This window comes from Falco naumanni, chromosome 18 (genome assembly GCF_017639655.2).
Source record: "Falco naumanni isolate bFalNau1 chromosome 18, bFalNau1.pat, whole genome shotgun sequence".
NCBI classification, from domain to species: Eukaryota; Metazoa; Chordata; class Aves; order Falconiformes; family Falconidae; genus Falco; species Falco naumanni.
Window position 1 is genome coordinate 2879507 of NC_054071.1, and position 17278 is coordinate 2896784.

The 17278-nt window shown below is 43.4% G+C and overlaps 1 protein-coding gene across 1 annotated transcript; it reads right to left on the reverse strand.

The window, feature by feature from the left end:
- Window positions 1–1568: 1568 nt before the first annotated feature.
- Window positions 1569–16530, reverse strand: DHX8 (DEAH-box helicase 8). Its single transcript, XM_040617317.1, has 23 exons — window positions 16386–16530; window positions 15947–16032; window positions 15278–15350; window positions 14756–14841; window positions 14025–14134; window positions 13617–13916; window positions 13186–13330; window positions 12421–12624; window positions 11841–11928; window positions 11427–11524; window positions 10959–11106; window positions 10628–10809; window positions 9992–10186; window positions 9603–9788; window positions 8886–9096; window positions 8367–8548; window positions 7472–7612; window positions 7000–7155; window positions 6050–6187; window positions 5502–5630; window positions 4237–4433; window positions 3923–4102; window positions 1569–3385 (listed from the first exon to the last, which is right to left on the reverse strand). The coding sequence occupies exons 1-23, from the start codon at window positions 16495–16497 to the stop codon at window positions 3166–3168; spliced, it is 3567 nt and encodes a 1188-aa protein (XP_040473251.1). The 5' UTR covers window positions 16498–16530; the 3' UTR covers window positions 1569–3165.
- Between the last annotated feature and the right edge of the window lie 748 nt (window positions 16531–17278).

The window sequence follows — 17278 nt, forward strand, 5'->3', positions numbered from 1 at the left end:
CTGGCTGTAAAAATCATATTTATCTTTCTTGCATTAAGGGGAAAAGGCTGGGTTTGGATACGTGAGTGTGCGTGCATGCACACATGAATATGAGTTCTTCCTTCCCTTGTGACAATCAGCCAACACGTGCCAATCAGCCTACAGCACACGCTGCTGGGGTTGGAGACAAAGGATTGTTTGCTCCATCCATTCGGAACACTTCCTATCTCCCCGAGAGTTCCCCTGCCAGGTGAGGGACACATCAAGCTCTGGGGAATCAGAGCGGCGACAGGAACCAGCACTGCTTGGTCCACGCTATTCCATGTTCCACGAGCCACAGAGCTGTCAAGGAGTAGGGAGGTTCAGACGGCTTGGAACTCCTCAGAGGAACCACACAGCATTTTTACATTGCTCCCTGGTCTTCCAGAAGGAGAGGGGGTGGCAGGGGGGAAGCAGCAAGCTACACCCCATCACCCCCTGACGGCTGGTACCATTTTGCCAGCCTCCTGTGGGAACCGCACTCATATTATTATCCTTCCATTTATTCTTGCTCGGCTATTCTCAGCCCCGTTTTGCCCCCTGTTCACTTGTAGCTAACTACTGTCAGTTTGTTCTCTGCCAACAGTAACTCCAGGGCTTTGGCAGCCCAAGTTCTCCCCCTTAACCAGTGCTGAAGCCTCTTTTCAACACCTTAACCAAACGGTACTGGAAGCAGGGAGCCACCCAGGCCTGGCGGAGGGCTGCTCCTTGGCTGCAGGTGCTGCCGGTGCTGCCACTAAGGAGGCTGGAGACAGGGCAAGCACACCACCTCCTCCTGGCACATCCATAAAACCCTCTGCCCCACACCAGCCCCGTCTGCAGCATGAGACCTGCTAAAGGCAAGGTGGCTACTTGCTGCTGACAAAGGGACACACGCAAAGATTGCAGACACACACACACCTACTTCCATTACTCAGGAAAATTTTAGCCGTTACACTAAACGTAGCGCCTCCAAAAAGACACGTAGCCTCTGCTGGCAGAGTTTTTGCCTTGAGGTAAGAAACTTGTGCTACCACTTCTAGCGCATTCAGGCAGTACAGCTAAAATGAACCATTTGGCTACAATTTATACCGTTTAAAATAAGGCAGCTCATTTAGACGGAGGCAGGTTGGCGAGTGCTTACAGGAGCACAGGAGAGCTGAAGAACACCTTCCCCCGCAAGGGGCTACAACACCTATACAGTTATCTAAGCACCGCCAGGACAAAGCATTAAGCCTGTGGTTTAATCCTAGGATCAGGCAGCTTATTTTCAGTTTTTTACCAACTAAAAATCACAGTAGAAGACATTAGGATGTTGCACTCAGAAATCTCAGAGCAGCCAAGAGGCTGGTAAAACTTGCTTAAAAAAAAAATAATAATGTGTAAGTGGGTCAAGCTTGTAAGCCAGCATTCTTGTTTCACAGGCTAGTTTTAGATGTAGGGTATTCCCAAAGCAAGCAGCTGAGGTCAACATGGAAAAGTTTCTGTAAGGGAATTGAAGCCTATTACTGAAAAAACTACACCAAGGAAAGAAATAACACACACAGAACAGATGACAATTGTTCACTTGTAAAAAAGAAAATCCTCTGTTGATGTATTTCCCCCTACTGTAAAGAGGCTACACTGGAGAAGCAAATACAAAATCAATTTGCAACAGAAATACCTCAAAGGATGTTGTACAACTGGGACTTCCACTGTGTACATTTTCTCTTCTACATCTTTCATTTGACTCTTGAAAGTCAAGTGCAAATTTTCATAGAAAACAGTAACAGATGTACCTGCAGAGCTCATGGAAGGAAAATATGCTTGGAAGAGTATTCAGTAGGACAACCTTCTCTGCCTAATGCCAGAATGAAAAAAGCCTCCAAACTTACAAACTTTCTAATTCTATTTAACTTTACGTTAACTATTTAACACCATGGGAAAGCTCAGGGCATTTATAAAACATCATAAAACATTATATACAACATTCCTGCCCACCTTTGTACACAAGTACAGATTTCTTGTATAGCTACTCCTCAGTGTGAAACATTCTTCAAATTCATGGAGTGTAGAATGACCAGCCAACTTAATTCTACTCTTTCCAACAATAATTTTAGCAAATGTCTCAGCTTTGGGAACAAAATAAAAAATAAAAATTGGGTACCTGCAGCTGTGGAGTCAAATACATTTCATCTGTTTGCAACAGAAAAATAGAATTTACAGATCGCTTCAGCATGAGCACACACTGGATAGTCAATTTGTTTTTAAACAAGCAACTGTTACACAACATTTTACAGACATTTTAGCTGTAAGAGTATATCCTATTAAAAAAAAAAAAACAACCAATAGTTGTGATGTCACCAAACAATGTAAGTGGAAATAAAACACATGACACATTGTCTAGAAAGTCTAAACATCTGTAACCACTTACGTCCACAGACAGAGCCGTGCTACAGAGTGGATGTGGTTAATTACCGTTTGATATACTAGCCCTCAGCACACAGGAGATGGTGATGAAGGATAAGGCTTGCAGTCTGACCTGTGCCGTTGTCCAAGTATAACTGACATTCTAGCTGGGTTTCAAGGGATCCTTCCTTCCTTCGCCCAAAGCTGCAGATGCTAAGTACCTCACCACAGATGGCTTGCATGAAAGACAAATCGTTACGCTGAACAGGAAAACGCAAAAAATAGGAAAAACGGAGAATAAGCGGCTCCCAAAAAACATCCACCGTCCAAGAGCATAAGAAGAAATAAATCCCTTGCAGCAGGGTAAAGAAACAAACTATTCCAGCATCTATTTGCCTGATCATTAAGAACACAGTTACGGTGGTGGACAACTATTTTTTAATCATTATCTTTTTGCTGTTCTTCAGCTCAGCGCCCAGATCTCCAAGTCTTAAGTTTTGTTTCTTAAAAGAAGAATGACTAAAGAACTGCTCCAAGAACTGTTTCTGAAATGACTCAACACACTGAGAAGACTCAGGGCCACCAGCTGTGGAATCCGAGGGGCAGCCAACACAAGCACACATCGCCCCCGTGTGCTTTTGCTCTGAAAACACTTCTTTTCCGATCATTTTGTAGGTAAGCTTCAACTGACATTCGCCTTTCTTTCAGGACACTTGCAACAGTGGAAAAACTGCAGTCCCACAACTACAAACCCAGTCAGAGTCCAGGGGGGAACGAGGCTCATCGCCGCCTGAATGCACGTGATATCCTCCAAGCGTTGGGCTCCTCGTAGCGATTGTACAGGGGCTCCAGCCGCTGCTGCTTTTTCTGTTTGCTCAGCTTGGTTGGATCAGAAACCTTGAAGAAAGCTGGTGCAAATTCCACCAGCCAGCGAGGATCGATAGTCGTCACTTCACGCATATATTCCTTGGTGGTCAGCACCAGTTCATGATACACCACCCTGTGAAAAGGGAGAGCAACTTCGGAAATCACTTTTTCCAAACAAGAAGAGACAAGACAAAGGCTGGAGTATCTAAGCTTGCCCCTTTATTTCAGTTTCACCCTCCTTCAGTAGAAGGCTCCTTACAAGCTACAACGCAGGCTCCAAAAGAACCATCCAGAAGAACTATCTCCTTTTTCCCCCCCTCCTACTTCACGACTACTCTTCAGCGTAGAACTACTTCAATCCATTTAAAACAATTCTCTCTTCCCTCGCCCTCCAACACTCTGTGTTTTAAACTCACTTCCACAACACAGAAACACAAAGCCGTGGGCTGCCAGCCTGGCCCTGGCTCACAAAACAATTCTCACCTCTGTGCAGGCACTGATTTTAGCAGCAGAAAGAGCCAAAAGCTCTTGAAATTTTCTCAGTCTGCTCACTGCTGAGAAATCAGCAGCCTATACTTCCATCTGTACTCCACAAATAGCGCACACCACAACCTTTTCAGTTTTGAAGTCTGAACCGAAAGAGAAAATTACGTGATGCTGCCTTTCTTACCATTCTGGCTGCCTGTTGAAGAGAGCACTGGATGGGTGGATATAGACAACTTGTTGATCAATGAGTGTCCGATAACCCTCCTGGGGATCCTTCTTTGCTGCATTTCGGAAGAAGCCACTACAGATGGCCTTCTGGACTCGAACTGTTGCCTTCCCACAGGATACCACATCCAGCTTGTGCCTGTCAGAGAAGAATTAAAGAGAAAAAAAATATTTAAGAGTTCTCCAGTTTTGGGTGCAGTGACCAACATCAGATTGTTTAGCTACTACACTGTAAGAACACTAAGAAAACAAATTCCTTCTTGGCATGCTCACCTGTCCATAATGCCCAACATCTGCTTGCGGATGTCCTGTGCCCTGCGTAAGGATCGGGCCTGGATAAAATTTTCGTAGCACCAGGGGTTTGAAAACTTATTATTCTTCCAGGAATTGTACACAGCCAGCAGAGTGAGGTGGTCACCTTCTGTTTGATGGAACTTGGCTTTCTTTTGATCAGCAAGTGCTTGTTTATCCTAACACATAAAATATGTATCAATCAGGTATCATATCACATCATAGAGACAATCCTTGTGCAACATGAAGGACAGTTTTACCACAACTTCTTAAGTCTCTCAAGAACCATGATATAAGTGGGAAAACAACATAAAATTTTGAGTGGTGAGTGACTAAGGACCAAGTAACGAGAATCTAAAGGTTACTGGGATTGCTCTCACTAAGCCAAAACTACACCTGTATGAAAGGAAAGCCTAGACCCATCCTGCCAAAGAGACTTCATGTGGACTCTCCTAAAGACTCTCCCACGGGTGACAAGAACTTCACCAGACATGATGAAAAACTGGTTTTGTCTGGTTGGTTTTTTTCCTGATACTTTTTATTCAATTTCAGTCCCTATTTTCAAAAGGACGCTTCAAAGTAAATGGCTCATTTATGCTGTACGAAGCATATGCATGCATTGAACTACCTAGTTTTTTATTCCTCTAGAAGAACCTCAATTACACATCAACCAAGGTGCTGAAGCTTTGACCCTGCTGGCCTACCCACCTCTCCCCACTTCTCCGACCTGAAGATAAAACATTAATCAAACACTGTGGCTACGCAGATCAGAACTGAAGTTAACAGGCTGCACTGCAGCAGGCCAACATAACGAAGAAAAAACAGATTCAAGAGGAGGCTGCTGTTGAGGAATCCTACCACAGCATAGTCTGCTGCTTGCTGACTTAAAAGAAATCAGCACAGCATAGGATTGCCATGAAAAAAATACCTTCTGCGTATCTGAAAATGACAAAGGCGTTCTGAACAACAGAGCCGGGACTGACTTGGTTTAGGGTTGTACGTGTTTACTGGGAAATGCAAAAGAGAATATGAGACTTCTAACTTCCATCTTCCCATCTGCAAAGAAACCACCAACGTACACACCTACAGGGTACTTAACCAAAAAATACAACAGAAATGTGACGTATGAGCAGTAAAACCGAGCTACAGGTTTATTTTGGCAAACAGGCTCACTCTCTAACACCCGAGGCAGGCACACAAAAAGCACCCAAACTGTAACGCTGCTGCTTCTTGGCTGCATTCCTTACCTTTGGCCTGTAGAACACATTCTGTACAGAGAGCATGGAGACTATTGTTAACATTTCCTCACTGCATCCCAGATGTACGGACATGATCAACATCTTACACAACATAGGCTCCAAGGGAAATTCTGCCATCTGCAAGAAAGGTGTTTCAGGGTACCCTGCAACATCTTGGGGAAAATCTCGAGTTTTTTCTCAAGGCATTGCTCTTTCTTCATGCTTCCCTTCTTAAGTGGCGTGCTTTACACCCAGAGTAACTTTACTCAACATGAAGCAAATTATTTATCCATATTCACTATCACAAGAATATCCCAACGCTTAGAAATTTTTAAACATTAATAAAAGTAACCTTATGAATGAGGAGAAATATTAGCAGCTCCTTAAAAAGCAGAAGGTACATAACTATGGTAAGCAAAAAGTTACCAATAAAGCGTAAGAGAATAATAGGAAAAGGAAACCAACAGTGCCAGGCAAGTCCTTATACACGTACTCTCATGTCACCCCCTAAATATTTGCAACCCAGCCCATGCTAAGAAGTATTCTATTTTGCCTACCCTGCGCCCAAGTCGAGTGAGCAGTCCCTCATCATCCAGAGCTCCCAGAGTGTACAGCTGCTCCATGGCAGTTATCAGTGTTTCCATCGGGGGAGCATCCATGAAGTCAAAGGAGAGCAAATCATTGATGCCCATAGCCTAAACAGAGGGAGGGGAAAAAATTCAAGTTAAAACACTGAGAAGGAAGACACCAAACTCCAGCCAGAGACACGTAACCCTCAAACAATGAGGCACTACAGAACTTTAAGCAACGCTAGTCTCAGGTCCTTATCCTGACTGTAACGGCAGTCACAAACACATGGCTGTATTTCTACACTTGAGATAATCTGCAATGGCTTTCACCCACCATTCAGTTTGCTGGTCTCTTTGGTACCGGTTCCATACATCTCCCAGGCAAGATGATTCAATTGAGGAGACACACAGGCTAAACGCTGGTTTTGTGGACTTCCTGCCTTGTAAACCAGTGTGGCTTGACAGCTCCAATGCACACTAAATACATCTCCACCCTTCCCCTTGTTCCCAGAAAGGGGGAAAGGCAACAGCTTCCCCAGCTGCTATGTACTGGGTTAGATCCAGCCTGCGGACTCCCAGAGGGGTGGTACACGTTTGGAATATGTGTAAGTTTGGAGATCAAAAATCACTTTAAAAAAGCATCTTATCAGTTAACAACATAAGATTCCTGTTCCTCAAACCTCCTGCAGCTAACTGTTCTGTGCAGCTGAGGCCAGTCATTTAGGTGGGTATTCAACATTACAACCCTCAATAGCAAAATGGAGGAGCAAGCTCAGTGCCTGAGAATTGGATTTGATGTAGTCTCCCCTCCAAAATACCTCCGTTCACTAGAAGGATCTGAAACTACCAAGCACTTCACGAAGCTCACAAAGGCACAGACTCATCTACTGAAATGCTTATGATCGTGTTGGCTTGTTACAAGTTGCTGAAATACCCACCTTCAGGGAAAGCACCGTACTGGCCAAATTTGTTCTCTGGATTTCAGGCACATTGGTGGTTAGCATTTCATCTCGATAAGCACGCTCTGTGTATAGCCTATAGCATTTTCCTGGGCCTGTTCTTCCAGCCCTTCCTGCTCGCTGCTTTGCTTGAGCCTAAAGGTTACAAGACATCTCAGTGAACAGGTCTGAACAGGCACAGGTGAAAACAAGTAAAATAAAATCATTATTCACAAGTTTTTTCCTATTATTAGAACGAGATTTTCAATACAACCCAGGAAAGTATGTACTCTTTAGGCACAGCCTCAAGGCCTCTCAGAAAGTTATCAGAAATGTGGTTTCATTATTGTCTTCGCTTTACTTCCATGTGCTTGAATGCAACATCATCAAGATACACATTACTAGTGGGGGGGTGGGGGAAGTAAAAAATAAAAAAAATAAATAAAAAGAGAGTCAAACACAGAACGCCTACCTGTGAAATCGGTGTAACAACCAGCTGGTCAATCCCAGTCTTGGAGTTATAAACTTTCTGCTTCACAAAGCCAGGATCAACTACATAATATATTCCATCAATAGTCAAAGATGTTTCAGCAATGTTAGTGGCGATGACAACCTGCAAACAACAGTTTGATTCAGCACCAGTTCTGTGTCTGGTTGCCAAGCCAACCATGTTCCTCAACTTAATCCACTCTACCTGATGCAAGCAGTTTGTTATAAATGCAACTACTATCACTTAAAAGAGAAACTGTTCACAGAGGAAGAGAAAGAAGAGTTATCTACTGTCAAAGATGGACAGGTTTTAAGTATCTGCATTTGGTTTAGATTTGGGCAATACGGGAGAAAAGCATGCTAAAATCTATAATTAAAAGCAAGTGAAAGATCATTGTAAGTTCGTAAGCAGACTGCACTGACGTCAGGGGGAATTCCCGCCTACCGCTCAAACACAGTGCGTATTTGGAGAAAAGCATCTTCCAGAAAACTATCTCAAGATATTCACTAGCTGTTTGGTAGGAAATTTACATCCATCCAACAGGAACTGCATTTAGATCTCATTAAAGTTAATATCCTTGAAAGGCAGCATTAAAAAACACGTCGAGCACATTCCACACAGAGGTCTGCTAAACCGTATGTTTTCATATACATTTTCAACGGCTTAGATAACACGTACAGGCATGTATGCAACCAAAAACATGCTCTACGCTACGTATGACACCTTTTCTCCAAAATTACACCATTTTGTCTGAAGCGGTAACTAACAGAATCAGAAATGCTAAAAAAAAAAAAAAAAAAAGTATGATTAGCAGCATAATACACCTCATCATTACAATATATCAGCAGAAGATGAAGCCACACTTAGCTGAAATTACCTTTCTGCTTCCTGGTGGGGCTGGGTCAAAGATCCTGGTTTGCATTTCACTGGGTAGAGCTGAATATACTGGTAGGATAATTAACTCTGGCACATCAGGTCCTAGAGATTTCATCCTCTCATAGAGGATTTCACAGGCAGTGTCAATCTCTTCCTGACCAGTCAGAAACACCAAAATGTCACCTACACAGGAAAGAAATGAAAACACCCACAGAATCAATTCTGTTCTGTGCAGCTCCTGCATGGCCACATTTCGATCCCTCACCTTTTCCGTTTAAAGCAGAGGATCCCCAAGTCTTGCTAGCCCCTGGGCAGCAACTCTTAGCCAGAAGCAATGTACTTCTGTCTCTCACTCAACTTTTTCAACATTTTATTTACTGTATTTGCAAACAGCAGATGGTCGTGCCAAGAACATTTTGCCCACGTTACTAATACGTGATCCGTGACTTACAGAATGACCTTGCTCATAGGTATTAAGAGTCCTTGAATCACCAATAACTCTACACCATTCTCCGCTCACCTGGTGGCTCTGTTAAGTGGATCTGCATTACTGTGATCAGACTGGCATCCAAATAATCTGTCTCTGGCTCTTTTGTGTACAGTATTTCTACTGGGTATGTTCTGCCAGGAATTGTGAAAATTGGTGCTTCGTAGAAATACTGAGAGAATTTCACAGCATCCAGCGTCGCTGACGTCACTATCAGCTTCATATCCTGCCGTTTCTGCACCGTCTATAGCAGGATAGAAAGTTCTCAGGTCATTTATTGCCTTCGGGACTATTAACATACACCACTTGACTTAAGTCAGAGAAATATGACCAGGAGTATCAGGCATTTTAATGCCCGAGTAGACAGCAACTCATTCCAGCCTCAGAATTTCAAAAAATTGACTGCTAAGGTCGCATTTCAAACCTTTCTTAGCAGCACCTATTACAGAAAGCCTTTGTCAGAGAGGGAAGAGCAAAGCAAGAACACTCCTCTACTCATCCACCATTATGAGCATCGTGGATTGCCAATTCTCATTGTTTCTGCTGAATTTTACCTGCTTTGTCTTCACACAAAAGCTCATCTTATGAAAATTTGGACTACAAACCCTTACGAGCATTTGCTTTGCTTCAGAAAAGACTCGGAGCACGCGAATGAACTTGACTTGTGTGACCTTGCCTTTCCCTGTGTGCTCCTACCCACACACAGCATACAGAGGACACTGAAGCAATAAAAATCAGATGTGACATTACCTTCTTCAGCAGTCCGAAGAGCACATCGGTGTGTATGGTCCTCTCATGGGCTTCATCCAGCATGATAATGGCATACTGGGTCAGATCAGGATCTATCAAGCACTCCCTCAGTAACATACCATCCGTCATGTATTTGATAACAGTTTCAGGGCTGGTGCAGTCTTCAAAGCGAATGGTGTAGCCAACCTAGAAAGAAGAGTTGCACAGAAACTGAAGCTACGGATTTAAGTTATTGGCACTGTTAATTCCCAGTTTTATTATTCTGCGAGCTCATTTCACAGCCTGCAAGGGAACAGACACATGAACACACAAGCAAACTAGCTCCAGTACTGATTTTTCCCATTTTTACTCATGCTTATTTTGGCATGCCCTTCAGCATGGAAATTCACCTCCTGTCCCAAGCAGCATCCGAATTCCTCCGACACCCTCTTTGCAACAGACATTGCAGCCACTCTGCGAGGCTGAGTACATCCAATCTTTCCTCTTGATGTATACCCTGCCTCAGCCAGGTATTGGGTAATCTGTGTTGTTTTCCCAGATCCCGTCTCTCCAATAACTATCAGAATCTGGTTGTCATGCACAGCCTAGAAAAGATCGTAATAGAAACACTTGTCAAAATAAATTAAAAAAAAACCAACCAAAAAACACCAAAAGAACCCAAGAAAGCAAACAAAATCAACATAGCGTATCTAGGACTAGACTGAGCACCTATTGCTCTTTCTCCAGCTGACCAAACCAAAAATCATACAAGTGTTCTTACTGATCAAGTCAGCAAACTGCTTAACCATTTATCTGGCTCATCGCTTGCCGATACAATCCTGGTTTCAATTTTGACTTACATCAACAAATATCTGGAGCTTTAATGAAGTATACAGCTATATACGATCCTTTAAAATAATTATTCCAAACTACAGCTCTGCACTTAGAATTATCAACTGGCTATGCACCTGTCAATAAGCTGAACCAAGAACACTTACTTTAAACTATTGCTTGCTCAAACAAGAATGCCATTTCAAGAGTCTTACTTGTATCAGCTGCTCCTTCAGTCTGAAGATTGGGAGACTCTCTCTCTGCTCAATGATGGAAAGCTGCGTCTTCTTACCATAAGAAGCTTTGTTGCCACCAAATGCATGTTTCTTCCATTCTGGGATATCATTGGGCATCATCCCAATACCCCGCATGTTTGCGGCTATTTGTCTTCCATCCACTAGGAAAGAAACAATTTCACCACTGCATGTAGTTTCACACAGCACAGACCCTGATGATCCTGCTCCTACTGTTCCAATACGCATGCTTTCTATATTTGTGTATTTAAGTATTTTTTTTAAGTTCCTACTGAGATGTGTTCAGACATACCATCAGGGAGAGGATCCACCCAGTGTGTGTTGAGTCCCATGGGGATAGAATCCATCTCTGCTTCTCTCTGGGCTTGTTTAAGTTCTCGTCTCTCTTTAGCTAAAGCACTCTGCATCATTGCAGCCTGGGACAAGGAACCATCTGGATTCTGGGAAGTAAGTAAAAAGATTTCAAGCACTCCCAGTCCTCCAGTAAGAAAAAGCAGAACAGAGAAAGTATGTTCTAACACACTTATGTGACACGAAATGCGCATTAGCCTGCAGCAGCAACCAGTTTTATTATTCCACTTATTATTCTACAATTAAGGAAGAATCCAGCCTGATAAGTAAAGAAAGGACCTTCAGTTCAGTGGTAATGTTTTTCAGGGCTCCCAGGTGGAAATGTCCAGGTGGAAAACTGGTTATTAAATTCCACAATATTTATTTAATTAAATCAACCATATCGGTTTTAGTCCTGGAAAACTCTTACCTTTACTATTTTGATGGGACTCATATCCATGCTCTGTTTAGTATGACCTCGAAGGAATGGTGGCTCTTCTTCAACCAACTCAATCTCAAGGTCCTCATCTAAAATCCACAAGTGACAATTTTTATAGAAAAGCTAAAGATCTTTCAGGTACACAAAAGTACCTCTTCAAACAGTGCTTGACGAAGTACTTAGGTAGTTTTAAAAGTGAAAACACCACAAATAAAAAGAATGCACAGACAGGGCACATCCAAACGTCACTAATAATAAGGCTAGAGCAACCCTAGCTCCAAATGTTTACGACAGCAAATTGTGAGATGCTTCACATCCTCTTGTATCAACATCTCTTTCTGAATCAAAACACAATCCGAAACACAAGGAATTTACAACAACAAGAAGACTACTTGGAAATCCTACCTTCTTCATCATCAACTTTAGGAAGAATCCCAGTCTCCTCATCAAAGTCAGGAAACTCTTCCTTGGAAAGCACATTAGCTGCAATCATCTGGGAAGAGAATGTAGACAACATGAATTTGCTCCCATAAATGAATATAACTCATACCTACAAGGTCTGGCTATTGCCAGACCTGTAAAACAGGAACAAAGAAATGTTGTGATTTCAGGAAAAGGAATGGTTCTACATTCTAGCACCTCTCCCCAAGTCATCCAGTCTCTGAGCAAATAGTCCTTTTGTTATTCTAAATACCATGAGTGTGAGACAGCTGGCTTCGGCATGGCAGGGCTGCACCGATAACCAAATACCACCCAAGCGTCACTGGAGTTATCCCCCAGCTCACAGTGATCTCTGGAGGTTACCTGGCCCAACTCAAAGCAGAGCTAACTTTACAGTTAGAACTAGCTAAAGTCCCAAATCACAAGAAGGTGGCAATTTAGAGGTGAGGAGTAAGTTAGACGAACAGCAATGGAGCTGTATTCTAGTTCACGAAACCTGCTAGCAACTTTTCTGACACCCTATTTCCCTCAGTAAAAAACACACCTGCTTTATTTCCCATTTCTCTGGGTCTGAAATTCGGGTGAGGCGTTTCCGTTCAAGGCTATCATCCTCCACCTCTGGGGCGTTCACCAGCGACAAGTGACTGGGTCTGTCCGGGTTTCTCATAGAAGTTTCTTCATTGCTCTCTCCAACCAGGTTTCTCCTCCGGTTTGGGTTCAAATCTTCCCCAGTGTCTTGATCAACATCCTACATTACGAGTGATTAATTAATCAGTTCTATCTACATTGCACTTCCCTTTATCTATTAACTCTAACACAGGAGGAAAAGCAGAGTACACTTCTCAGAGAAACTACTGCAGACAACAGCCCGTATACAGAAAATGCTGGTTTGCATGCTTTTTTTTTTACTTTTTTTCAGCTGGTACTGTGAAGTAAGTATACCCCAAGGCCTGGAACACTCTACTGTGCCTTGGCAATAGCAGTGATTTAATGTAAAATGAAATACTTCCCTGATACTGAAACAGGAAGACAAACATAGCAACAGCTTGAGGCTTGCCTTGTCACTTAGCTAACACGCCAAGTGGAAACATTCTTAGGAACACTACATCAAAAACAAGAACCTACAGAAAATGAGTAAACAGTAATAAGCCACTTAAATACAGAACAGTAACTCAATTTGTTTAACTCCCACTTGGATGGTTATGTATTAGTTTTCAACAGACAGATAAAAAAATAGCAAAAAGACGTAATCTTTAAGAATTTTGGCGCCATGCATTCTATTATAAGCACTATAGAAAGTCTTCCATACCTTCATGCTCAGGCTTGTTTTGGAGCCAGTAAAGGATAACACTTTGACTTTTACTCTTTGTCCTTTGCTCACAACATCAGCAACATTGGCAACCCGTCCTTCTCTTCGAAGCTCTGAGATGTGGACCAAGCCCTCCCAACGCTTCCTGCAGGTGAAACAAACAGAGGGGCATGAGACGTACATTATTACTCCGACAGCTCCTCCGATCATTCAGATTCTGAATTAAAATGCTTTGTTGTCCACCAACTGTGTGAGTTCGTAAACTGGTTTTTATAGGAACATTCTCTGCTGTCGAATTTATTTTGCTGAAACAGACCCTCATTTTGGCATCAAAGCCAAGCATTATAGGCTCACAACCTCTTTAAGATACTAGCAGGAAATAGAAAATCGGATGGAATAGTAGCAGATTCGTTGTGAACATCAGAAGGTACCTTAGTCCTTCCAGCTGCACAAAGCATCCAAATTGCATTATACTCGTGACTTTGCCATTGTAGATGTCTCCAATGGAAGGCTCCTCAGGTGGCGGACGGTCTATGTGCTTGTCTCTCCATCTCTCGTTGCTTTTCTCATTGTACTTCTCTCGGTCCTTACGGTCCCTACTGGGACTCCGACTTCTGCTCCTTGACCGGTATCTGGATTTTCCCCTGTTCCTATCCCGAGACCTAGAGCGAGATCTGTGCCTTCGTTTCCTGTCCCTGCTACGACTTCGGCTCCTCCTCCTTTTCTTTGCCCTAAGAAACAAACATTACACATTTGCAGTGAAATTCCACGTACGAACAGAGCGAGCAGGCAATGCAAACGGCCAATACTCATCCCGCAAAGACATACTAGCAACCTACCGGTGGTCACTGCTCCTCTGCTTGGCCTGCCTGTCCACACTAGGCATCAGAGCTTCAAGCTCTTTAAGCGCGTCAGCTGCCACTTTCACATCATCTTCATCCAGCATATTCTGCAAGAACAGAGAACCATTCTGTAAGGCGGCTGATAAAAAGTCTGTAACAGAGAATTAATCCCCAGGAAGGACAACCACATGCATATCTATTTAGAATGAATGTAAAATAAAGAAAGATCAGACACATTGTGTGATGGCGGGGGGGCAGTAATAAAGCTATCGCCCTATTTTGGCACAATATTGAGACAATTCTGCTTTTATACAAAAGACAGCTTAATCTCAACATTTCAAGTTATTACAGAAATATAAAACACCAGTCCCTTGTAGCATCTATATGTCCAAAATATTTATCTAGTTTGTAATCCATCGTTACTTTGAACATTACATAAGGAAGGCCAGGCTACACATTTCAGGTCACAAGAGCCTCATCTTTCTGGTATTCTGCAAAACAGTATGAACGTGGCGACTGCTGTAACGGCTGTTCTTGGTAACTGTATACAATAACACCGGCCTGTGCCTCTTTTGGATTTCACTTCTCATAGTCCCGCTTTTATGCATGCATTAGTGTGACACACTCGCATTAACATGAAAAAAACCTTGAAAATAAGAGGGGGAAAAAAATATAAAATAATTACGTTTTCACATGCTCACAAAATAAAACTGAAATTATGACCTTACCCTAACGTTGGGATTGTCTGGCCTGCAAAGGGCTGGAAACAATTCCTTCAACTTTTCCTTCTCTGATTTGGGTTTGACAACTGTCTCTGATTTTGAGATGTAAAACAAAAAAAAAACCAAACTTAGAAGAACAAGAATTATTTGCTCTTGATTTTTCTGTAACTGAACATAAAGTTTAACTTCCACCTGAATGCAAAGGTTGATATACACGATACAGAGATCCATTTCAAAAATTACAGTGTTACCGTCCTACAAAATAAACTCCGATTAGTCAATCTGTGAAATACAGAAATACTCTGAATAGTGTACTCAGTACGTTTTGAGCGCCTAAACAGCTTTGCTAATCTACCACTAACAACAGAGAGACTCTGACTGCAATGGTAAGATAAAAGGTCTTGCCTTACAGGACTAGAGCAATAAATTACGTTGACCTCACCAAACAGGGCCAAAACCTACAAAAGACTTAAGAGTTTCATTTTCCTTTTTACACTGAACCGTTAAGAGGGACAAGATTACGCCTACCTTTGCTAGTAGATGGTTTTGGTGGAGGCCGCATTGTCTGTATGAGGCGCAGCAAATTACTGATAAGAGAATCCTGAAAAATTTAATAAAATACTTCAATCTAAGAAATAACCGGAACGCTGTTTTTCATTATTAGAAGGCACAAGTAAGGGTTTATTAGCAGGACAAGAAGCTCAATTCTGAAGATGCAGGTTCATTTTTAGAAAGTAACACTGGATTTCATGTACATCCTAAAAAGAGGTAAGTTGAATCGGAAATGATTATGATAATTCCACGTAAATGACTTTTCTACTTATCACCTTTAACCACCTATTTAATCCAACTATAGTTATTTCCGAGGAACTCATGATCGCAGCATCCAAGTATCATTAAAAGACTTACAACAACATTTGCCTTTGTGAAAAATTGTTTCTTCTGTATTTTATACACTCAACAAGAAAATAAGCAGTTCCAAGTTCTCAGAAGGATGCTTTACAAAGATTACAAAAGTTTAAAAAAAAGGAGAGGGGGGAGGCTTTGCTTGATGAGATGGGCATATTCAAAAGCTAATTAGTGTATAGCTTTCCAGCTGAAGAAGACCAATAATCACTCCTCACACTTAAAACAAAAAAGTCTACAAAACATACAAGGACAAGAACAACACATAAATAACGCTCAGATCTCACTTACGGTGAACTCAGCACCATTCTTTTGAAGAACTGCTTTAAACGTGTCAAACGTAGTGTTTTTCTCAGCAAGACTTATCACAAACTCGGCTGTGAAGAAACAGCAGAAAAGAAATTAGAACAAATAACTAAAAGGCAGTGTAAGTATTTGGTGTTTGGGTCAAGGCTGCCACAACGGCAGGGCCCAGGGCAGCCCACCACGCTCGGACAAGCCCCAGTGCTGCTCGCAGCAGCAGCGGCCGCCTCCCGAGGCCTCTCGCAGGAGCCCAGAGCGAAGCGCGTTTTTAAGAAAAATCACGGGGGTTTCCTCACTTCGAAAAGCCGCTTGACAAGACGCGTCTCCGTCGCCAGAAACGGCTACGCCCGCCCTTCCCCCCGCCGGGCCAGGCCCGCGCCGCGGCAGAGACCGGCCAGCCATGCCCCGGCAACCCTGCCGCGCTCACCCAGGTCCTTGTCGTTGATGCCCAGGTGGTTGTCCAGCTCCGTGCAGACCTTGGAGACCAGCGACAAGTACTCGAGCTTCGCGAGCTCCTCCATGGCCGCCAGGTCCGCCATGATCCCGCCCGCCACCGCGCACGCGCCGCGCCACTTCCGGATCCGGGGCGCGACCGCCCCGGCCGGCGACGCGGGCGCTGACCATAGAGAGGGCGGGGGGTGCCAGAGCGACTCGTGCCTGGGGCCACTCTGTGACACCGGCTTTGTGACCTGCGGCGGCGGGGGCGGAGCGGTAGCGCCCGAGACCCTCGCACAGGGCACAACCCCGCGGAATTAAACTTTATAACTCAGGGTAGGTTATAAAGCAGTGCGTTTCATTCACCGGCGGGCATCAGGGTGGATAATTCCAAAAGCACCCGCTGCCCCACTTCTTTGTGCACGTGTGATTTAAAGTTTACATTCATGCATATTCCATCGATGCCCGAGCATAGGCTGGGTTAGGGTAATTAGCCTACCAAGAAGCCATTAGCAGAAGTTTCTTCCCATTTGCGCTTGCACACTGTCTCCTGGTGCGGATCGTGGGGGTCGCTGAGGATGAAGGCTCAGGAGTCTCCCTCTTGTCACCTTCCCTCTTCGTGCAGACTCAGTCGTGTCCCCAGTTCCTTCCAAACCAAAACCCAGGACAGACCCGGTTTTCCTGGCTCAGGGCACAGACGTTCACATACCGGTGTCGTCTTATCGGCACAGGAGCATCCCAGCCCCACCTTACCAGTGCAGCGGGCCCCAGGACCGGGCCTAACTTGCAAAGTCACCTGTGAAGCTCCTCTTTGTACATGCAACAAGAATTTTAATTATTCTGAGTTTTCCATATCCTATTAATCCAGTGATTTCTAAGCTTTCT

Bases quoted from the DNA above. Each gene is read 5' to 3' on its own strand.
- DHX8 (XM_040617317.1), bottom strand. From the start codon at position 16,497: ATGGCGGACCTGGCGGCCATGGAGGAGCTCGCGAAGCTCGAGTACTTG. The intron at 15,351-15,946 runs GTAAGTGAGATC...TAAATTTTTCAG, and splicing joins AGAATGGTGCTGAGTTCACC to GATTCTCTTATCAGTAATTT. The intron at 11,525-11,840 runs GTAGGATTTCCA...TGTGGATTTTAG, and splicing joins TAAAGTTGATGATGAAGAAG to ATGAGGACCTTGAGATTGAG.